Source organism: Lynx canadensis, chromosome A1 (genome assembly GCF_007474595.2).
Source record: "Lynx canadensis isolate LIC74 chromosome A1, mLynCan4.pri.v2, whole genome shotgun sequence".
Classification (NCBI taxonomy): domain Eukaryota; kingdom Metazoa; phylum Chordata; class Mammalia; order Carnivora; family Felidae; genus Lynx; species Lynx canadensis.
Window position 1 is genome coordinate 195,769,556 of NC_044303.2, and position 23,738 is coordinate 195,793,293.

The 23,738-nt window shown below is 38.5% G+C and overlaps 1 protein-coding gene across 3 annotated transcripts in view; it reads right to left on the minus strand.

Annotated features, from left to right (window-relative positions):
• Positions 1–1,007: 1,007 nt before the first annotated feature.
• The window catches only part of G3BP1 (G3BP stress granule assembly factor 1), a 36,371-nt gene continuing 13,640 nt past the window's right edge, over positions 1,008–23,738 (minus strand). For all 3 annotated transcript variants that reach the window (XM_030328873.2, XM_030328880.1, XM_030328886.1), the window contains 10 exons: positions 21,016–21,097; positions 20,379–20,552; positions 18,526–18,616; positions 17,023–17,116; positions 14,907–15,108; positions 13,556–13,657; positions 12,820–12,931; positions 12,233–12,361; positions 11,442–11,551; positions 1,008–8,109 (listed from right to left, as the gene is read on the minus strand). In XM_030328873.2, the coding sequence (XP_030184733.1) occupies positions 7,903–8,109; positions 11,442–11,551; positions 12,233–12,361; positions 12,820–12,931; positions 13,556–13,657; positions 14,907–15,108; positions 17,023–17,116; positions 18,526–18,616; positions 20,379–20,552; positions 21,016–21,097 (1,303 nt within the window). In that variant the 3' untranslated portion in view covers positions 1,008–7,902. The remainder of the gene's footprint in view (positions 8,110–11,441; positions 11,552–12,232; positions 12,362–12,819; positions 12,932–13,555; positions 13,658–14,906; positions 15,109–17,022; positions 17,117–18,525; positions 18,617–20,378; positions 20,553–21,015; positions 21,098–23,738) is intronic.

Genomic DNA, 23,738 nt, shown 5'->3' on the forward strand with positions numbered 1-23,738 from the left:
GTCACGACATACAGGGGATAAAAGCGTTAACTTGCAACAGGTCCAGGGTATGTTACCTTGACACCTCACAATTTGGTTCATTACACTTTAACTACTCAAAGTTATTTTAACCCCAAAGAACAGACAGGCACCGTGTATTTCTTCAGGTCACAATGCCAACACTGGCTGTGTAGTTTGATACAGGTAAGACGACTACAACTTACAATTCTGACTGTGATTCCAATACTTTTGGGAGATGTAAAATATGCTGGGCTGGGCAGTGAGTTAGTTAAGCTACAAAGTGCTTCATCACCCATAATGGAATTGGTTCAAGATGATTCATACTTCCACGTAAGACTACAAAAGTCACAAGCCCACATAAAAGCAACTGACAGCCAAAGTAGAAGAGATTTCAGGAGCCTGGGGGCATCTTAAACAATTAATTGGCCTGGAAAATTGGGTCAGAATTACTCACAAAGCTCCTCATCCTTTCCCAGAAGAAAATGTGATAGTATGTCTTTTATATGGAAATTTCTTTGTATATATGTATAAACTTGGTATGGCCTTAATGCTGCAGTTAAGGATTTGTCTGGCTACCACCTTAAGCAGCGTGTTAAGCAATCGCTTCCTTAATGTAACATTTTTACTTCTTACTGGACTCTTAACCTGAAACAACCAATTCCCTTTTGCCCCTTACTCTTCGCCCTTTTTTGCATGGAATCATAAAAGTTATGGCAGTTATTTTTTGGCTTATAAAAAAATCTATTTCTGCAGTTTGAAGATGTAATGTAAAATTTCTGTGATACATGTATATAAAAATATATTTATTGAACCATCCATATACACATATCCACGCTGATTCCAATGGAAAAAAATTAAAGTTTTCTGAAATTTTCTCTGTGGTCAACTCATAGTTGTCACTATTTAACCAACTTTATCTGTGAAAAAACTTTTGAAGTACTGTGATTATCCCAGAGAGGAACCTACATATAATCTAGAAAACATCATTTCACTAAGACAAGGCTGTGTGTTGTTCATTCAAGAAACATTTATTGATAGGTACTACGGGAGATACAAAGATGACTCCAACACAGACCCTGCCCGTAAGGAGCTTACAGTCTAGTAGGGGAGACAGAACACATCCACGGGATACATGGTCAGAGCTACGTTTCAGTAAGATGAATCTAATATTGTGTATAAGGTAGGCTGGGGGTAAGAACAGGTAAAGGAAGCTGAGAGGCCAATGAAATCATCTAAGTGGGGAGGAAAGAGGTGTGAAAGCCTTGAGGTAGCACTGACAGGACTTAGCTAGAATGAGAAAAAAAAGCAGAGGACTTAGACTTTTGGCATGGGTGAGGACACAGAGAGAACAATGGACTAGGTCTGGGAAAAGAAATGAAAGTTGGCACATAAAATTCTTCTGCACAGGAACAAAGTGTCTGGGATATACTGGGCACAATCAGAAAGAAATGGCTAATCACCCAGACCAAGGATGGAAGTACCTCTGAGTGTCCCCAGTGACTTCCTCCCTCCTGTGCCCACCCCTCAAAATTTCCCAACAATCCCCTCCACTATGAATTGTGATAGTGCCTAAAAATTTAAGTCCTATCTCTAGGCATGTCCTTACTTGTGAGAATAAAAAACAACAAATACATTAATTTATGCAACTCAATGAGTCCTCTTTTAAGGACTCTTTTCATGGAGGTCACTGTACCTTCTGGTGAAATACAGGGATAATGAACCAGTCCTTGTCCTCGAGGAGCTTATGGTCTAGTAAAGGAGGAGCTGATGGTAGTAAAACTCATACAGGTCATTCTAATTGTAGGTTGAAGGGTAAGTTATATGAGCGAGGCGAAAGGTTAAAAGTGCTCTATGAACACACATTTTTAAAAATGAAGGTTGGGACAGAATCTCACACAGGAAGGACGACGTAGGAGGGAAGGAGATGAGAATGAATTTGCTCCCCACTTCAAATTCTGGCCAAACCAGACCCCAAAAAAGGGGTTCCTCACTCCTGTTGCAAATCTTTTCTCTTAGGGAAAAGGAAAATGGTCTTGAACTGGGTTTTGAAAAAAGCAATTTCGATGGCAAGAGCTTTGGGGACAGGGGGATGTGGATACAAATCTATCTTCAGGGAAGAAAGAAGGCACTTGAAGCCACGAAAATCAGCAATGCCAGGCTTATTAGAAAAACCGTAAGTAGTTTAGCACGGCTGGCGCATCACCTCCATGAAGAATGGGAGAAATCACCGCAAAGGAAGATTAGGACCCTGACAGGTACGTGGCGTTGCCAGGCACTGAACAGGGTACATGCCTAAGACCAAATTGCTGCCCCTTAGGAGCTTACAGTTATAACATTACAAGGTGGGAAAAGCACCACAATGTACAGAACGCAAACTGCCGAAGGATTCAGGAGAAAATTACAGCTGAGTTTCAGCTATTAACATTAGGATACCCAATAGCTTTCTGACAGCTAGTAGTAAACCCATCCCTGAGGGGAGCACAAGGTAATAATGTCCTTAGACAACAGGCCCTGGTAGAAGTGGGCATTAAGACAGTTCGAAGAAAACTGAGAACAAGTGGGTATGAAAACTGAGCTACAGAAGCAACCGAGTATGCATATAAAATGTGGCTCCTTCCCTTTTCTCCCCACATCCTGACCTTTAACAGCTCTGGCTTCCTTCAGTGAACCTAGGGCAGAGTGGTGACCCTCAAGGTGATCCATGTTACTTCTACAAGCCAATGTAGGACTCTGCATTGATAATCTATTCTCTGAGCCATTTAGCTTTTGAAAAATGAAGAGGTTGTACAAACTTTAGCCCTTTCCAGCACTAACATTCTATGATTCAGAGAATTCTAGGAGTCTCTCCTGTCTCTTATGGCAATAATCAGAATGGGAAGAAACACTTTAAATATTCTGATGTGTCTCACTTAAAATTATGGTTTTTTCGTACAAATCACAATGATCCTTATCCCACCAGCTAACTTCTACCTCCACCCATTCTTCATAAACTAACATCTAACTACATGAATTTATTTTCAACATGATGTGTTCTACGTAATCTACTTAAGCATGCACTGAATCTTCAGAGAAAGGAAGACCTGTTCTTCTCCGCTACTTCCGTATGCCAGCTTTTTGGTATAACGACTTCATTTAAAAGGGCAAAATCAGGGATAAGATATCATAAAAATTTCCTAAAACTATTTAAGAATTTAAACCAAATCCAAAATCAAACAGGTGACATCAAAGCTTGGGGAGAAAATCAGTAACCAAAGTAGTTAATTACATCATATAGTTGAAAGTGTTTATATCCAGATTAAACAAGATATAATCATCTCTAACTTACGACCAGAAATGTATGCAAACTTCCCATAAGCAGGTTTCTAAAAAGTAAATACTCGTTAAAGTAATTCAATAGTGAATTTTTGGTAAACATTTGCTTTTTTAAAAGACAAAGACACACCGGATGACTGCAAGTCCCTTATGAATCTGTGACACTGGCCACATTCCAAGGTACTCATATGGATTTCTGTAACTGGCCAGGTCACGTGGTCTATGGAAGTAACCGTGAAATTGATTTCCAATACTATTTTCCTCTCGTAGAGAGCTAAGAAAAGCTACCGGGTTCAAGTGGAAACTGGAGAAGCAGAGACCGTCCGAAGTTTTCAAAACAAGTCATATAATCAAAAAGTGAACAACTTTAATTCTAAGCCAAGACAGAAGTATAATCAAACCAAAGCTGGTTATGGACTTTTTTAGACCACTGCTAACCAACTTCTTACTTTTTATTCAGGTCATTATGAGACCGTTTCATGAAAACATTAGCAAAGCACATGAATTTCAGCATTATCCTGAAATAGCTACATAACCACTAAGAAGTAAATAAGTTTCAGCTCACATGTGCTACCATTTCTCCTTTAACATAGTCTCGTAAGAGTTCACAAGCCCACCTATGGTCCCCAGAACCTCAGTATCACAGTACAAATCCTAAAACATATTACTATCTTAAAACCATAAATCCTTACTTATCTAGTGCCACATGGCCATTACTTGATCAGCAACTTCCCACACAAAATATTGCTAAGTTTCTAAAACTCTAAAAACATTAGGGTTTCTAAAACATTTGTGGAAGACTATCTCTAACTGTTCACTGCCCATCCGTGGCATATTAGGCAGTTCACTAAAACCTCATATTCGAAGAAAAGTTGAAGTTGCTTTTTTTAAAAGGTTCATAACGACTGAACCAAAGGTCTTCTCTGTACGCAGTTCCTGCAGAGATTTCTCTTAAGTAGCACAAAAATAAAACTTCAATATAAAGTTATCTTTAGATCAGTAGATTTGACAAATGCAACCATATAGATTCTAACAAATTGCTTTCTATAAAGTGCCACGTTTTCCCACTAAATTATTAAACTCTACAAGGATTTTCAAATAAAAGGATGAAGAAAAGTATCCAAGGATGGCAGTTACAAGCACAAAACACAACTGCTATAAACCCACCTGGATTAAGGTACTACAAAATTATTGTTACCTTCCACATGTAGGTTCAAGGTTATACTACATGCATCAAAAATTCAGGTGAGAAAATAACCCAAGAACAAATCATGATTACTGTTACCACAGTCTATAAACCAAAGTAGCTCTACAAAATCAATGTTTCCTTATCTTGTTTACCTTAAAGGAAATGGAGAAGAGTAATGCTAACCTTTCTCTGAATGTTTTACAGACTCAGGTCTCTGTACTGTGGTAACTTATTATGGTCATGTCTTATTTAATATGTCACTCAAATGTAAAATAGGTAGGCATTAGGGTTCTAGAGAAAAAGCATCAGTTTTGGAGGCCAAGCTGCTTCCTGCTACTTGGATGACTTAGAGGCCTAGTCATTTAACTGCTCTACGTGATTTCTTCTTCATCTATTACTTTGGGAAAAATAGCACCTAATCCACAGGGTAATTGTGAAAATTAGTTTTCTAATCTGAAACTAAAGTGCAGTTCAACTAATACTGCGGTAAGTAACCTACCCATCCAAAGCCAAACAATGATTTTTGGGTTCTCCATTTCACTGCTCCCAGCAAAAGCTCACAAAGTTGACAACACAGGAATACAAGAGCAAAAGAAAACAATGTACTTTTGTAAGGCCCAAGATGTGCTTGCTTTCAAAAGGTCTTACAAGACTAAGACTCACTGACCCAAACTAATCTTACTTAGCTAAAATACTCATGGGTAAAGGGTTTAAAGCTCAATAGAAAAGAACTGTACATTGGGGCATTCTTACAGATGAGAAAAGTACTTTAAAACCCGAAAAGCTTAAATTTGACGAGTTGGTGCTTGCCTAGAGACAATCTTGCCCTAACCTAGTTTCACTTTCTACCTGTGGGAATATATGTGTATCTAGGGTATCGTGCTTATTCTATTGGCAATAATGTAAACAATGATATTGGGATTCTTCATAGTGTTAACCATGATCCTAAATCTGATACATAAAGTCCAATGCTATTTAAAACGCCACAATCATCCCAATTCTGAGGACTTGAAATTACTAAAGCAAACCCTTCTCTTCCTAAACTTATGCAACAAGTTACAAAAAGCACCTAGCATATTACTACCTGTCCAAATGTTTCTTTAAACCCACACATGGGTAAAGGAAAAGTGAGATTATTAATTACCTGCAGATGTAATTCCTGAAAGAGATCTGTTTCATAATTCATTTAATTCATCTAAGGCTAGTTTTCAAATGAAGGAGTCTTCAAGTTGTCCTCATCCACCCCACCCTCCATCCTCCATGCATTATAGGGAATGAGGAATATCCATGATCTCAATGGGGGGGTTGCTTCATTTTTATGGAACATTTAGCGTTGTCAGCCCCACCCACTAAATGCCAGATGTGTGTGGTGTCTCTTCTCCCCTCCCCGCCAAATCTCGCCCATTTCCAAATGTCCTCTAGGAGGTATTAACAGCCCCAGTTGAGAATCACTGCATCCAGTTAGTGCCCTTAAACCATGGAGTAGGAAAAACACCTATTGTGAAATGTATGGTTTAGCATTTATTTGTGAAAAAGGATTTCTAGGTTATCCATAATTTATGACTTTACAGTTACTACAACTTAAAAATTTTTTTCAAAAATATCTCCAGCTAAGTTTTTTTCTTTCCACCACAGGCTTAATATAAGCTACAAAAGTACAAGCTGAATGTCTTCCAATTATCACTGGCCTGGCCCAAATGAAGTGGTTACCAAATAGTTATTTAAACTAACCCAAAAAACAGTCATGTGACTCAGTTATATAATTTTCTTTATGTGAAGGAGATGTTCCCAATTTTCAAATATTTGAGGTACTGAGGACCGATAATATCAAACTTCATTTTAGTTTAAGACTACACCCTTCAGCAAACCTAGAGTTTCCCAGTAACAACAAAACAAACATTCCTATACCTACTCATATACTGTCCTCAAACAGTCCAAAGGATTGAACACTGTTAAGAAAATAAATAAGTTAAATTTGACAACCTCGTTGCCCTTCAGATTAGTAGGACAAGTTACCACACAAAGGCTTGCTTCACAAATGTGCACACAAAATCTTCACCCACCTCACACCCAGCACTCAAGAAATTAACATACTATGTAAAACGAATATTAGTCTATATTGCCAGATTAATTTTTCTTCCAGAAATATTTTAATAAAAATTGGCCATTTCCAAGGAACACCCACTGCATGCCCATCAATAAAAGAGAACCATAACAAAATAGAAAATTTACCATATGCCTATGATTTAAGAAAAAAACTGGCAGACACTCAAGCACAAAGTCCAATATTAAAGTCATATTCCTTCTTACGGGCTATGATTAGGATTCTGAATAGATACCGAAATAAAATACAAATGCTGGACTATTTAGGTCAAAGGACCTCTAAAGAAGCATGTCTGTCCTCAAAGGCATTCCAGTTTGAGACTCAATTTAAGAATAAGGCATAAAACAAATGAACAGAAGACATACAAGGTGAAAGAGGGATTCTTCAATTCCCAACATACTCTACACCTGGTAAAACAAATCTAGACTTTTTTTTCTTTTTTATTTTTCTTTAAACAATTGCCAAGGCTGGAATCAAAGATAAATAGAAGGCACAACAGTTTTGCTCTGGGTTTTGTGTTCTTCGGATTTTGGGGTTTCTTTTTTTGTCGTTTTTTTGGTTTTTTTTTTTTTTAAATACAAATTAAACATAAAAGACCCTACTTCAAAAGAAATCTAAATTAGTTGCATCCTAGACATTTAAAACCTATCTCACAAATTTAAATGATAAAAACAGTAGGTTTATAATTGTTTTGTGATCACATATCCAAAGGAAAAAAAAAAACTCTACTAACACCTTTTATTCAGTTTTTAACCATACCAGCAAGAATCAAACTGTCAATTTTTCCAATGGCAATTTCTACACACCAGAAGGTAGTCATGACTCTCAAAGAAGAAACAATTTAGATTTTTCCTGCCTTCAAAATGTTTATCAAATCCTGTGTTTCTCACAGGCTTTTGAAACACATAGAAAATAAGAAATATTCCAATGAATGAAACATACCAAATGTCAGTAATAAGGTAAGACACATTCCTTTGGGGAAACGGCTGTTAAAAAAAATCCAGTCTGTATATGCAAAAGTAAAGCAAGGAAATTCAGTCTTTTTCTCTTCTTTAAAAATCTGTTTTTCCTAAAATATCATTCCACAAAATTGGAAGTGAAGGACTAAAAGGTGAGGAGAGGGAAGGGAGGGAGAGGGAGCACACATCATTAACACAAAAAGTAAAATTGTACAAACTTAAGCAGTTTATAATAGACTAGGGTCATACTCCAGGATACCAAACGCTGGTATAAGAAATTCACCATTCTGCAGGAGCTAGAAGATTTGTACTGCTGCGTGAAGATCAACGAGAGCAATTCACTGCCTTGGGGCAATTCCCCTTCCTACTCCAAATCCTGGTTTCTGCACCATGCCTCCACGGGGCGGGCCTCTCATTCCACCACCCAGCCCACCTCGAGGACCTCCAGGTCCCCTCAGGCGGTTATCTCGACGGTCCCCTTCCCTGGCAGCTCGAGTCTTCTTCTCTTCCACATTCAGACGAACCTCACCTCTGAACATGATGGGCTGTAGAAACAAAGGGGAGCAGACTTAAAGAGTGCTTAATGGGATACCAACTACCAAAGATAAAACCAACAAAGCTATCATAAAGAAGCAGCAACTTACACATCAGCTACATTCTCAGTTTTTATTTCAAGCTCAGAACACATCATTAAATAACATGGAAAGGTGGAGCTAGGCATGCAAACTGGTTCAAAAAAAGGACAATTTAAACAACACAGCAGTGCAAGTAACTCTCATTGTACTTCTATGAACAAAACGTATTTGGGGCGCCTGGGTGGCATAGTCGGTTAAGCGTCCGACTTCAGCCAGGTCATGATCTCGCGGTCCGTGGGTTCGAGCCCCGCGTCAGGCTCTGGGCTGATGGCTCAGAGCCTGGAGCCTGTTTCCGATTCTGTGTCTCCCTCTCTCTCTGCCCCTCCCCCGTTCATGCTCTGTCTCTCTCTGTCCCAAAAATAAATAAACGTTCAAAACGTATTTTCCCATAGAATTATATAAATAGAACAATATAAGTAAGAACGGCCAAAAAAAAAAAAAAATTGCCACCTTCACCATGGATTTGAAGGCTTAGAATAAACCCCTATCATCACCTAATGTGGAAAGATGGGGCTACACATACTTCTGCAAAGTACATATACATCTCAAAAACATTATTAATTTCATCTAAATAAAACTGTAACAAAATGCTATTTACCTTAACAAAATTTGGGACAATACTGAAGATAATAAAGAGGACCTTAGTGAAGAATAAAAAGATACATCCACACTAAATCTTGGGCCTTGCTTTTAGCCCAATAGATCTGAAGCAGAAAACAAAGGGTTACTCGAGATTTCAACAAATTCAATTTATGCTCCTCATTGGCACACACTGGTTTTCTAAGTGACTTTTTCTTTTTTTACTTATTTTTGAGAGGGGGGCAGAGGGAGAAAGAGAGGGAGGGAGAGATGGGGAAGGGGCAAAAGGAGAGAGGGAGAATCCCAAGTAGGCTTCCACGCTATCAGCACGGAGCCCAACATGGGGCTTGAACTCTCCATCCATGAGATCATGACCTGAGCTATAAGAGTCGAACGTTTAACAAACTAAGCCACCCAGACACCCCAGTGACATTTTTTTTTAAACAAATACCTAAAAGTACTGACTCTGATAAGAAGTGTTCTATATGCCTCACATTTATTTAATGCTCACAACCACCCTTCAAGGGCTGTCATTACACTACTTTAGAGGCCAGCCAACTAAGGGCCAGGAATGTTCAGGAACTTAATGGGTCACAACATAAAGAGCAATGGAAGGAGGAGGAAATGAAGGGATCCTGACAGGCAAGTAAAAGCTTTGAACCATGAGGCTAAACTACAGCGTGTCAAACACCATGGTCAGTCTTACATAAGCTATTTCTGTACTCATAAAAAATTACTGAAGGGAGTATGGCAGAGGTCTGCCAATACAGTAAGAAGGAGGCAAAAGACAAGCTACACTTGAAGCTCCCAAAGTACACAGGGGTGATGTGAAAGTACACATGAGGAAAGCTACGTAAAGGGTAGGGTGGGGAGGGGAGGCCCCTTTGAGTTGATTTATATTTAAAATTCTGATTAAATACATAAATTTGTATTTGTACATTCATAAATATATTTAACACTAAAATATTTATGTAATGTTTTAATATTCACACTATATTAAATCACTTCACACACATGAATTTGATGCACTGTTCCAGGCAATATTCTACATACAATGGGGAAAATAAAACCATACTAAAGTCTAAAAGGTAAGAGAAGTTGGAGAGGTTTTAAAAGGCAGTGATTGAAGACATCTCTGGGTAGTTATCACAAGGGTAGAAGCAATTTGAATGAGAAAAAGGTCTCAGACATACAGCCTCTGAGAAAATTTTAAAAAGTTCTTATGCATAAAGATGCCATGGCTTATCCAAGTGCATTAAATGAAACAAACCCCCCTTACCTTGGACAATTAACTAAAAAGCCAGTTATCAGGTCTGATCTCTTTTGGCCCACTGGGAGTATCCTACCCTCTAAGGATGAATTCAAGGCTGCACCACAAAGGTGCACTGGACCTTTTGCATGCTGAATTATGGATTTCTGCACAAGACCTCTGGGACATTTCTAGGTTCAGTATTCTGTGCCTATGCTAAGAAAAGCCACTGTTCTCTCCTTACTTCTAAGTGTTTTTGCAGGAGATGCATCATAAAAATACTGGTGAAATAGTTTGAAAGATTAAATACATATTTGCAGATTAAGGCTCACTTAATGTTATGACCACAACAGTAAACTGGACAGTATAACAACATTCTGAAGAACATCAGAAGTTCTACAGAACCTCTGGGAAATAATGACCTACAAGATTTTTATTACATGGTTAAGACAATGTGTAGTTTTAATCTGCAGAGACTGAAAGATGAGTTGTTGTGGGCAACTTTTGATGCAAATGCTTTGTAGACAGACAGGTGATGACTGCGCATCATGTATTACAAGCCATTAATTTTTATACTTTACAATAATGGGAGGCCTGGGTGGCTCAGTCAGATAAGTGTCCGACTCTTGACTTAGGCTCAGGTCATGATCTCTCAGGGTTCATGGCTTCGAGCTCTGCGCTGACACCAGGTACCCTGCTTGGGATGCTCTCTCCCCCTTTCTCTCTGCCCCTCTCCCTCCGGCGCTCTCTCAAACTTAAAATGATTAACTTTATGTTATATGAATTTCACCTCAATTTTTTTTTAAGTGAGATTTTTTTAAATCCCACACCCATCACAATAAATTAACAGTATTTATACTTTTGTTCTCTACTACTATTACAGAAAGTGTTTTGTGCTAATGAAAGATGTGGAGGAAGGGAAGGGTTTCTTAAGAACCACACAGTAGTAAGATTCCAAATCTACCAAATCCCTCTATATTATTAGAAAGTACCTGTAGGAAGAAGTACTGTTAATAAAATTGGTCCAGGCTGGGTGACTCCGAACCTACACACCTGCCCCGGGAAAATTGGCTCTTAAGTTATCTTAGTTAAAAGCAACACTGTATTTCATCTCCTAAACCAAAAATCACCAAGGAAAGAAATCTGCATAAATTTCAGTGCACTGGTAACTATTAGTTATCTCATTCTCATCATTCGACTCAAAAATAAAGTTATTTAGACAGAAGTTTTGTTACTCTCAACTCCCAGGCAAGTCTTTTAACAATAATGGCCCATCACAATGGAACATACTACCAAAACATGTTGGAATAAATTGTACTTTCCATGTAAGAGATATTTGTAAAACGAATATATTCAAAGATCCAAGTTATACTTATAAAAAAAAAAAAAAAAAAAAGGATGAAAAACTGCTTACCCTGTTGCTAAGGACCTTCTGAACAGGCTCAGAATCATCAAACACAACAAAACCAAAATTGGGTAATTTCCCGCCACTGTTAATGCGTAGCTCCACCACATTCCCATAACCTGCAAAGGAAACAAAGACTCTCAAGTAGCATCTTAGAACATTTCCTTTAAATATTATACACACACTAATCAATGACAGCCGCTAGTCAACATGGGGCTACAGACCGCTTGTAATGTGGCTAGTCCAAAATAAGAAGTGCCGTAGGTGTAACACACACTGGACTTCAAAGACTTAATACGGAAAAATGTAAAACAGCTCTTATTTTTACACGTTGCAATGATGTTTTTGACACACTGGGTTAAATCAAATATTAAAATTAAATTATCCAGTTTCTTTTTACCTTTTAAAATGTAACCAGTAAAAAAAATTAATTAAATAAAATAACCACTAGAAAACTTAAAATTACATATGTAATTCACTTAGATGAATGAATCTAGTGTTTAAATCTCAACAGATAGATGTATTAGGTAAATCTAGCACTTAAAACTCAGGAACTTAGGGGCACCTGGGTGGCTCAGTCGGTTGGGCATCCAACTTCAGCTCAGGTCATGATCTCGCGATCCGTGAGTTCGAGCCCCGCGTCAGGCTCTGTGCTGACAGCTCAGAGCCTGGAGCCTGTTTCGGATTCTGTGTCTCCCTCTCTCTCTGACCTTCCCCCATTCATGCTCTGTCTCTCTCTGTCTCAAAAATGAATAAACGTTAAAAAAAAAAAATTTTTTTTTAAAAACTCAGGAACTTACTTTGAAAAAAATCTTTAAGTTCCGATTTATCCACTTCATGTGGCAGATTGCCAATGAAAAGTTGGTGACTATCAGGGTGTCTCACAATTCTTCGGGGTTCAACGTCACCTTGCTCACCAGCCTCACGGACTTAAGAAAACAAAAAACAGCAGCAATGAAAGAGAAAGACATTTTCAGTGGCTATTTCAATGATTTTTTCCTCCACCCCCAAACACAGGTAATTCCATCAGCCCCATAATTTATTTTTAAAGTAGAAAATATCGGGGCGCCTGGGTGGCGCAGTCGGTTAAGCGTCCGACTTCAGCCAGGTCACGATCTCGCGGTCCGTGAGTTCGAGCCCCGCGTCGGGCTCTGGGCTGATGGCTCAGAGCCTGGAGCCTATTTCCGATTCTGTGTCTCCCTCTCTCTCTGCCCCTCCCCCGTTCATGCTCTGTCTCTCTCTGTCCCAAAAATAAACATTGAAAAAAAAAAAATTTAAAAAAAAAAAAAAAAAAAAAAATAAAGTAGAAAATATCAACCACCCCTAAAGAACAAGCTCTCACCTCAAAATCCCCCAAACCAGAGAAGTCACCCTTCTGAGCTCTTACTTGGTCTAGGTCCCCTCTGGGGAGGAATATTTATTCGTTGTTCTCGCACTCTTTGATCCCTCTGAGGCCTCTGCGGTGGAATCTGAGATTCAGGCTTAGACTCTGGACGAGGCTGAAAAAAATTGTAAGTTAACCTCTGTATAAAAAGAAAGCAAGCTTACCTTTTTTCCTGTAAAGTTTCTTAGCTAACAATAAGGTTTAAAGAGAAAATGACAGGGGTGCCTGGGTGGCTGAGTCGGTTAAGCGTCCGACTCTTGGTTTCAGGTCATGATCTCACGGCTTTGTGGGTTTGAGCCCCACATTGGGCTCTGTGCTGGCAATGTAGAGCCTGCTTGAGATTCTCTCTCTCACCCTCTCTCTCTGCCTCTCCCCAACTTGTACTATCTCTGTCTCTCTCAAAATAAACTTTCAGCATCCAACTTTGGCTCAGATCATGATCTCGCAGTTCGTGAGTTCAAGCCCTGCATCGGGCTCTGTGCTGACAGCTCAGAGCCTGGGCCTACTTCAGATTCTGTGTCTCCCTCTCTTTCTCTCTTGAAACTAATTAAACATTAAAAAAATTGTTTTAATAAAAATAAAAATAAAAACTGACAACTCTCCAAAAAAGGAAATTATTAAAAACCACCCTGTACTCTTCTCTGCTCTGTGTACCAGTTCCCACATTCTCCAAACCTATGTGAACCACATTACAGGAAATACAAGCAAATGTGCCCAATATACAAGCTTAGAAACCCACCTGCGAAGCTGGTACTTTAACAACGTGAGGTGGTATCCCAGTAACCGGAACAGCTCCACTGGGTGGAAGGTTCTTACTGGTCACAGATGCCCAAGAAAATGTCTAAGAGAATAACATTACTTGATTACCCCTTTCAAAATAATATAAAAGCTATTAGTCCTTAATTTCTTGTACATAATATATGCGTCACATTTTCATACTAGGTAGGATGTTGTTCGTTAAGTATCTTGAGATTCCTTTTCTTCCCCTACTTACAAATTTAGTTTTAAAATCCCCTAGGACTAGTCATCAAGTATCAGCAAAGTAAGAAAAGGTTTAAGGTCTAAGAAGCTACTTTCACTCAATTTCAGGTTTGTGAATCAAAGAAAATTCTCTCTCCTTCAAAACCAGCTTCCTTCTAGGATTCTCCCAATTAATGGTACAAACATCAACCCTGTTACATCAACTTTAGAATTCCCTTGAACACCTTTTCAATCCGTATCAAACTTCCCAATTCTTACTATTTACGGCTTAACTACCTTCACTGCCACAACCTTAATCCCAGGTGTCAAGATTTCTCTCCAGGGCTACAATAGCAGTCACCTAACTAGTCATTCCTTCTCAATCCAGCCAACCTACTTTTCTCCCTGCAAGCTCAAGTCATTTCCTACTCACCTAATCACTGCCCTCTAGAGAGAGACCAAGAACCCTACCTGTTTTACCAATATCTCCCACACCCAAAACAATGACCAGCAGAGATGCTTGAACTATTAAATAAATGATATAAGAAAGAACCTTAAGAATCCTGACCCCATAAATACAGCACAAAACATTCCCTCACAGAACACCAAATGTAAATGTTCTGTGATCCCAGTTAACATCACCCTGAAATGCCTCAGGAGTAACAGAAAAGCTTTGAACTTTGAAATCAAGTATTCTAATTAGAAAAGTAGCTGTAGTTTGGCAATTTGTTTCTACTTCTACTGTAAAGTTATCCTCAATTAGAGTCAGAAAAAAAGCAGGAAAAAGTCTGTTGTGCCATGATATATTTTTAAAAGGTACATTATCACTTGCTTTTAACAAGCATTATTTTGAAACAAAATATTTAAAAAATGTGAGGTTGTTGATATGGTGACAAAAGAGCACCTGAAATTTCTGGTCTAAAAGTATTCAAGTTTCCTTGGGTGGGGAGGAGAATTACTTTCAGAAAACAATATGCGTCTTAATTCCTATCTGAGGTATGGCTCATTAGGTAGTAAGTTTCCCTGAACAAATGAAAACATACCCATAAAGTCCACCAAACAGTACTATAAAGGAAGAGAGGTTTTTAAAAATCACCTAGAAACAGGAAGAAGGAGGACATACTACATACCCTCAGGTCTTCCTGTACCGTCTGTGCTATGTCTGCAGGTGCTGGGGAAGAACTCTTCTGGGCATCCTCAGGAGCAGCTTCTTCCAACACTGGCTCAGACTTTTCCTCTTGGATTTCAGAGACAGGTTCTTGTTCCGGTTCTGGTTCAGGATCAGGCTCTGGTTCAGCAACAGGTTCCTCTAAATGTTCTTCCAAATCATTGCTTTGGAAAATTTGAGAAACATCATTCTGCCTCCACTGATTTAGCAAGAAACTCCCAAGTATTTATTAACTATAGAGACCTGAACCAAAAAATAGCTCCCTGTCTCCAAAAAAAGATCTGAGTATTAAAACAAGACAACTCCTTAGAAAAGCATTCAATGAGCAAATCAGATTTGCTAAATTCTCCTAAGCAAATACATCAAAAACAGATCAAAATGAACCAAATCGTGGTTTCTGTTACAATCCTGAAACTATCACAATTCACTTAGCTAACCACACATACAAAAAGACTAACAGCTTGTGGGGAAGGGGAAAAGAGTTGTTCAAAGGTTACAGTTTTACTTTTGCAAGATGAAAAGTTCTAGAGACCTGTTGTACAAATATTTGCATATAGTTAACATTACTACTCTGGGGCGGCGCCTGGGTGGCTCAGTCAGTTAAGCGTCCCACTCTTGATTTCAGCTCAGGTCATGATCTCATGGCTTTGTGGGTTTGAGCCCGGCATGGGGCTCCGTGTTCAGAGTGGAGCCTGCTTGGGATTCATTCTCTCCCTCTCCCTCTCTCTCTCTCTCTCTCTCTCTCTCTCTCTCTCCCTCTCCCTCCCTCCCTCTCTCTCTCTCTCTCTCTCTCTCTCTCTGTCCCTACCTGGCTTGCACTGTCAAAATAAACAAACTTTAAAAAGGAAAAAACAAATATTACTACACAGTGCACTTAAAAATGGTTAACAAGGTAAAATTTGTATTACGCGGTTTTTAACATAAAAAAAACCTCTCAGAGCTTTAAAAAAAAAAAAAAAAAATCACACCAGTAATTCTCGAGAAAGAAGTTATGATTCAGAAGACTTCTTCTTAAACCTTCCGGAAAAATCACAAGGAATGTTTGTTAATGCTGCAAATGATTTCCCCCTGAAATTCTAATTTGGCAGGTTTGTGGTGGGACAACAGATCTTTTTCAACTTGCAACCCAGGTGAGTAATGTGGTTAGTTTGTCACCACACCTGGAGAAACACGAAAACATCCTTTAAGCACTAAGTACTAAGAGTTTCATATCAGATGACAAGTAAATATTTCTATTCCTATCATATTTCTGTTCCGTTGCAGATTAAAAAAAGTTTAAGATATAGTCACACATTTAGTGTCTGAGTTAATGAAATTATTTAATTCGTGTCTGAATTTCTATCAATTTATGCTTGATCTCTAAATAAGTCCTTGAATATATTTATTCCCCACAAAGCACTTAATGCAATGCCTTGATGTGTTAAATACTTGATAAGAAATCCCCCAAATCAGGGGCACCTGTCTCAGTTGGTAAAGCATGAGATTCCTGACAGAGGTTGTGAGTTCCAGCCCCATGATGGGTATGGAGATTTACTTAAAAATAAAATCTTTGAGGAGCACCTGGGTGGCTCAGTTAGTTAAACGTCCAACTTGACTTCAACTCAGGTCATGATCTCAGGGTTCCTGGGTTCAAGCCCCACATTGGGCTCTGTGCGGACAGCATGGAACCTGCTTGGGATTCTCTCCCTCTCTCTCTGCACCCTGACCCCTGAGCTTATGCTCTCTCTCTCCCTCTCAAAAAAATAAATAAATAAATAAATAAACATTTTAAAAAAATAAAATAAAATCTTGGAGGAAAAAAATAATCCCAAAATCTATTTTTCACTTATGGCCAAGAAAAAAATGAAACCAAAAAGCAACTGATGGATACTATTTAAGTAAGTTCTCATTGTGCAATAGGAATTAAAACAAGTTATAACATTTTTGTTAGCTCAGAGATACCAAAAGCAAAACCTTTCTTTTAGGAAATTAGTTATTTTCAGAGATAATTCTGAGAATATACGACTGCCCTCCAACAAAGGGAAAGACTAGACAACCCAAATTCTCATGCAGCTCTGGACAGATAAAGTTTTTCTTACCTGACAGTCTGATCATAGAAAGTTCCAGATTCATCAGGTACTACCTCAGGTGTCTGCTGTCTTTCTTCAGGTTCCTCTACCTCTTCCTCAGATTCTAAATGAGTAAAGAAACTTAAAGTAATTTGTGTTTAATTCTCAAATACAACTGACCCTTAAACAAGACAGGTTTCAACTGTGTGGGTCCACTTATATGTAGATTTTTCACATTAAATACAGTACAGTACTGTAAATGAATTTTCTCTTCCTTATGATTTTAATAACATTTCCTTTTCTCTAGCTTACTTTAAGAATACAGCACATAATACATTTAACATACAAAATACATGTTAATCGACTTATGTTATCAGTAGTTTCCAGTCAACAGTAGACTATTAGTAGTTAACAAGTTTATAGAGAGTCTAAAGTTCTATGCAGATTTTTGACTGGGGGGGGGGTTAGCACCCCAACACTCATATTGTTCAAAGGTCAACATTATATTCACTTTTACAGTGTTCATCACCATCAAAAAAGTAGTGAGTGGGGGGATGAGTTAAATAGGTGATGGGGATTAAGGGGTACACTTGTACTGAGCACCTAACGTTATATGGAAGTGTGGAATCACTACAGTGTACACATGAAATTAATATTACACTGCATGTTAACTGGAATTTAAATAAAAACTTTAAGAGAAAAAATGAAATAAAAACATATATATAGAAAGTAAATAAAACACAGAAATTTGGTAAAATCACAGGAAAAGCTGTAAGGACAGAATTAAGGCTAATGTAGTGGCTGGGTTAAGAATAAGAACATGGAATCTGAGGTCATTTTGAGGCCCATAATCCAATGCAGGCTCTACCACGTAACTAGCTATATACAACATCAGGCAAATTACTGCTGTGTCTCAGTGGCCTCATCTATAAAATGAGAACAGTACTTAAAATACTTATCTATAAGGCAGTTGTATTATACAATAAATATACAGTACTTAAAATTTTATTTCAGCCATATAAGAAGTACTGATATACTAATTATTATTAGTGTTTAGAGACCATTCTTCAGGTGCCTCTCATGTTTCTTCTGCACATCTTACAACTAAGGCAATGGCTACCTTTTGCTCCAGACTATCCTTTAGAAATATTTATACAGCAGCCTCAGAAAAGCGTCTCCCTCCAGAGCAAAGGGTAGGCACTTACTCCCTATTGTAAAAGATTTTGATCCTTGAACTTAAGGTTCTACTCTTGCAATGCACCCTGCTACAATGCAGGTGTCGTGCAGTTCATGAGATCTACCATTGTTGCAGTGAGTAATTACCTACTACTGACTTTGGAGTTTTAGGTCTTCCGTGAAGCAGGTTGACCTGTTAGATTCGAGTAGGTTAAAAACTCAGACATTCCCCTGTCTTGACAATTAGAAGTTATTAATAAAGAATACAGAGTATAATAAACACACTCAAGAAACCCATACTCTCTTCAGGTCAACCTGATGCCATCAAAAAAAAAAAAATTTAGACAAGTAACTTACCCTCCTGAGGCTCAGTGACAAAGCCACCAAAAACCTCATCTTGGTATCTGAAGATATCATTGTGAACGTAGAACTTATTTGCAACAGAGCCCTGCAATGCCAACAAAAACTTTTCATTTATTCAGATTTTCACCAAAAGCCAAATCACCCTACACCAATGGTTCTCTACTAAGAGCAATATTGCACCACCCAGACACGTCTGGCAATGTCTGAAGATACTTCAGTTTTCACATGGGAGAGTGCAACTGAAAGCTATTGCTTGAGTAGAGGGCAGGGATGCTGCTGAACATCCTACAATGCACAGAACGGCCAGCCACAACAAAGAATTATCTGGTCCAAAATGTTACTAACACCAAGAATGAAAAACCCTGCTCTGCATTATAGCCATTAAAAACTACACTCAAATATATTGCTCCCTTAAAATACCACCAGATGGACAGCCAAATACTGGTAAAGTACGTAACATGTCACCACCTCAAATCTGAACAGTAACTACTTTTACCAACTGCAGCACGTACTTAAAATTCCTTAAATCTGTATCCAAGAATATTGATATAAACACTCAACAGTGCTACAGCTGAAAAGGTCTGCCTAGAAGACCACACCAGAGTATAAATCCAACTATGTCGTTAACTATTCAAGCTCCAACACTGTCTCTTCATCTACATTTAAAAAAAAGGGGGGGAGGGGGGATATCACATCTCCTATCTACGTAGGAGCTTTGGATATTAAATGAGACAGTTCATATAACAATGCATTATATAAGGTAATGTTAGATTCTTCCTCTTTAATAGGAAAAGGAAATTTAAGCAAACTTAAAATAATTCTTAATCATATCCCATATGACTCTGTATAGTTAGAAATTCATCAAGTTTTATACTACAGATAATCTAAGCCATCCTCTAAAACTCATGACTAAAATGAAACACGTTAATTTCTCAAAAAGACAACTGAGTTATTATTCAAACAGTAAGATGACAGGGGTTTTAGATTCATTATTTCTGAACAGAAAATTCTCTTTTATTCATTCATTCATTCATTCATTCATTTATTTATTTATGGGGGAGAGAGAGAGAGAAAGAGAGAATATTCCAAGCAGCCTCCACGCTGAACGTGGAAGCCCAACACAGGGCTCAAACCCACGAACCATGAGATCATGACCTAAGCCAAAATCAAGAGTCGGAACTTAACCAACTGAGCTACCCAGGCTCCCTGAACAGAAAACTATCTTAAGGGTAATGCTAAAGAAAACATCTAATCAGCAGGTCCCTATTGAGCCACTTCCACATGCGTATGCAGATAGGCTTCCTGACTTTGTTCAGTGTGCACCAGTCAGGAAGACAGTACAAGTGCAAACTCTTCAACATAAACCCGTGGCTCCTTTCATGATAAGCAGGAAAAGAAACAGGGCTCCCTGAAGAAACAGCAGATTCCAGAACTGGGGCTGGGGCTGGGGCTAGGACTAGGGCTGGAGCAAGGAGAGTATCAAATGAGCCTGAAACATCTTGTGCCACAAAAGTTATAAAGTGCTCCCCCTGCCAAAAACAAACAAATAGATAATGGTACTGTAGTTAAGAAAGAGTATTCCTTACGCTTAGGAAAAATGCTCACTGAAGTATCTGAGGATGACTAGGCATGCTGTCTCCAACCTACTTATAAATGGTTTTGAATTAAAATGACAGGTAAATAGAAAAAGCATTACTAATGTACAGGCAAGTGTTGGCAATGGCTCTAGGTAAGGAGTATGTATGAGGTATTGTACTATTATTACAACTTTTCTGTAAGCTTGAAATTTCAAAATAAATACTTTCTAAAAAGATTTGTACAACCTTTCGTGGTTTGTTTCTTCATACCTCAGGAGCAAGGACAAATGTCTGCATGAATCTCCTCAAAGCCTGGTTGTTATTGGAGAGCAACCCCATCACCTGGACCACCACCCCATCATTCAGAGTGGCATGAGCATCAACATGGCGAATCTTAGTGTGGCAATTGGTAAAGTTTTGTGACATGACTTTCCTATGGATTTCCTAAAGAATCAAGGGAAGAGTTAATGACTTAAAATTTACAATCTCCAACAAAAACAAGTTTTTAATACAACACAAGTAGAGATAATCTGCATGTTTAAATTACAAACTACACAGACCCTAATTTGCCTTAGAACAGGATATCCCCAGTGACCGCCTTGAGCTTTTTAAAACTGTCCTGAATTGACATACCTAAAAAAGGTTTACAGTAAATGAGAATGATCCCTGTGCTAAAACCAATTACCTCCTAACAGAAAATTTTCAGAACAAATTATTCAAAATAAGGAAATCTGACACCCTAAGCTTTTCAATGGCTTTACCAAATAGGTACTGAACACCAAAACTGCTAAAAAGAAATTGAAAAACTTCGTCTTTAAATATCAGCAAATCTGTTACGTATGTACCTGCCTCAATATGGGTTATTTTCTAGCTGTGTAACAGCCTACACAAAGCTTGGGATGCTTACTTTCTGTCCATAAACCGCATCTGCTGGCTTTCCATTTGAATCCAATCCCCCGTGGACATAAGAAGAGTTCTTTCCATAAAATCTGTAAAACAGAGAGATAATTTACTTGTCAGGTGCAAGCATCCTAAGCCTTGATATTTATTTTTCATGTTTGGTATCTATTTGCCTCACTGGCAGAATCTTGGAAACAAGGTGTTTTTCTTTTCCATTTTTGTATACAATCATAGATCTACTCCCTACATGTCACTCAACATTTGCTGAATAGAAATAGATTTGGTCAATGAGGCAGAACACTTTACAAGTCATAAGCTCCAGATTTCAGAGTAGGATGATTGTGTTGGGAAAGATCTTGTAGTTCATGTCAGGAAGGCTACTTAGAATAAAACAAGTTCCTGTTTTCACTCAAGAAGAAAACAGGCAGCTTTAATACAGATGAGGACATCTACACTATCCCGTAAGCTTACAAAGTCTAAACCTTTTATATCTGAGAATGCATGTGAGGGGATTCCATTAAAAAATCAGTAATTTAACAACAAAAACAAAACCAGTAACTCCTGCAGGTGAGGTTTAAGTGTAATTTTTAACAATTCTTGCTGATGCATTAAGAGCTTCAGACTTTAATTCCCCATAGCTTGAATTCACTTATATCCTCAATTGCTTTGTTTTTTCATTTTAACACTGGATCAGGGGGAAAAAAAAAAAATACTGGATCAGGAAAGCCAGATGCAGACACAAAGATACCCCAAAAAGTGCCCCAACCCAGAAATAACTGCTATTAGAATTTCTTGATAACTGGGGCGCCTGGGTGGCTCAGTCAGTTGAGCATTGGACTCTTGATTTCGGCTCAGATCATGATCTCACGGTTCATGGGTTTGAGCCCCACATCTGCACGGATAGTCTAGGGCTTCCTTGGGATTTCTCTCTCTCTGCCCTTCCCCTGCTCACTCACATCTTCTTTCTCAAAATAAATAAACTTAAAAAAAAAAAAAAAGAATTTCAGGGCGCCTGGGTGGCTCAGTCAGTTAAGCATCTGACTCTTGATCTCTGCTCAGGTCAGATCTCACAATTCTTGCGTTTGAGCCCCCATCGGGCTCTGCACTGATGGTACCAAGCCTGCTTGGGATTCTGTCTGTCTTTCTTTGCCCCTCCCCTGCTTGTGCTTTCTCTCTCAAAATTAATAAATATTAAAAAAAAATTTTTCAAATTAAAAAGAATTTCTTGCTACCTATACTACCTACAGATATGCAATTTGTCACAAATGAACCCATACATATCATTCTACATCCTGATTCTGTCCCTCTCTGGCCCCTCAAATAGGACAGTTTGGGGCCCACAGGTACCCTAAGTCTACCCTGCAAATTTTAAAGTTATTAAAAGGCTACACATCTGCCAGTGCATCAGTTCAATGCTGGCTAATCCACTTTTCATTACAGGTAAACATCAGAGATATCAGAGTTTGGTTCCAGATCAGTGCAATAAAGAGAATATTGCAATAAATGGAGTCAAATAGGCTTTTTGGTTTTCCAGTACATATAAAAATTATGTTTACACTACACCTTTGTCTATTAAACGTGCAACAGTATTTCTACTACAATGTAAGCAATGCAAGCAATGTACATACCTTAATTAAAAAACACTTTGTTGCTTTAAAAAAAAAAAATGCTAACCATCATCTGCACTTTCAGGGAGTCCTAATCTGTCTATTGGTGGAGGGTCTTGCCTCGATGGATGGCTGCTGACCAGGGTGGTGGCTGCAGAAAATTGGGGTGGCTGTGCCAATTTCTTCAAGTTAAGACAACAATGAAGTTTCTTCCACCAATTAACTTTTCCTTTCACTAAGGATTTTCTGTAGTGTGTGATACTGTTTGACAGCATTTTACCCACAGCGGAACTAGTTTCGAAATTGGAGTCAATCCTCTCAAATCCTGAGAGCCACTGCTTCATCAACTCAAGTCTATGTAATATTCTTTTTTGTTGTTACTCCCAACAATCTTCACAGCATCTTCAGCAGTAGATTCCATCTTAAAAAAAAAAACACTTCTGGGGCACCTGGGTGGCTCAGTCAGTTAAGCGTCCGACTTTGGCTCAGGTCATGGCCTCATAGTTAGTGAGTTCAAGTCCCACATCGGGCTCTGTGCTGACAGCTCGGAACCTGGAGCCTGCTTCGGATTCTGTGTCTCCTCCTCTCTCTGCCCGCCCCCCCCCCCCCATGCTCATGCTCTATCTCTCAATAATGAATAAACATAAAAGAAATTTTTTAATTAAAACATTTTAAAAAACACTACCTTTGCTCATCTTTAAGAAGCAACTCCTTATCTGTTAACATTTTATCATGAGACTGCAGCAACTCAGTCACATCTTCAGCCCCCACTTCTAATTCTAGTTCTCTTTATATTTCCACCACACCTGCAGTGACTTCCTCCTCTGAAGTCCTGAACCCCTCAAAGTCATCCACAAGGGCTGGGATCTCCTTCTCAACTCCTGTTCATCTTGATATTTTGACATCTTCCCATGAATCACGTCAATATAAAGCTGTTTCATCTCCACTGAAAATCTATTATTGTCAGTGTAGCCACCTTCACCACCTACCTTATCTAGATTTTCTGGATGGCTTGCTGCAGCTTCTACATCAGCACTTGCTGCTTCACCTTGTACTTTGATGTTACGGAAACAGCTTCTTTCCTGAAACCTCATCAACTAACTTGTACTAGCTTCAAACTCTT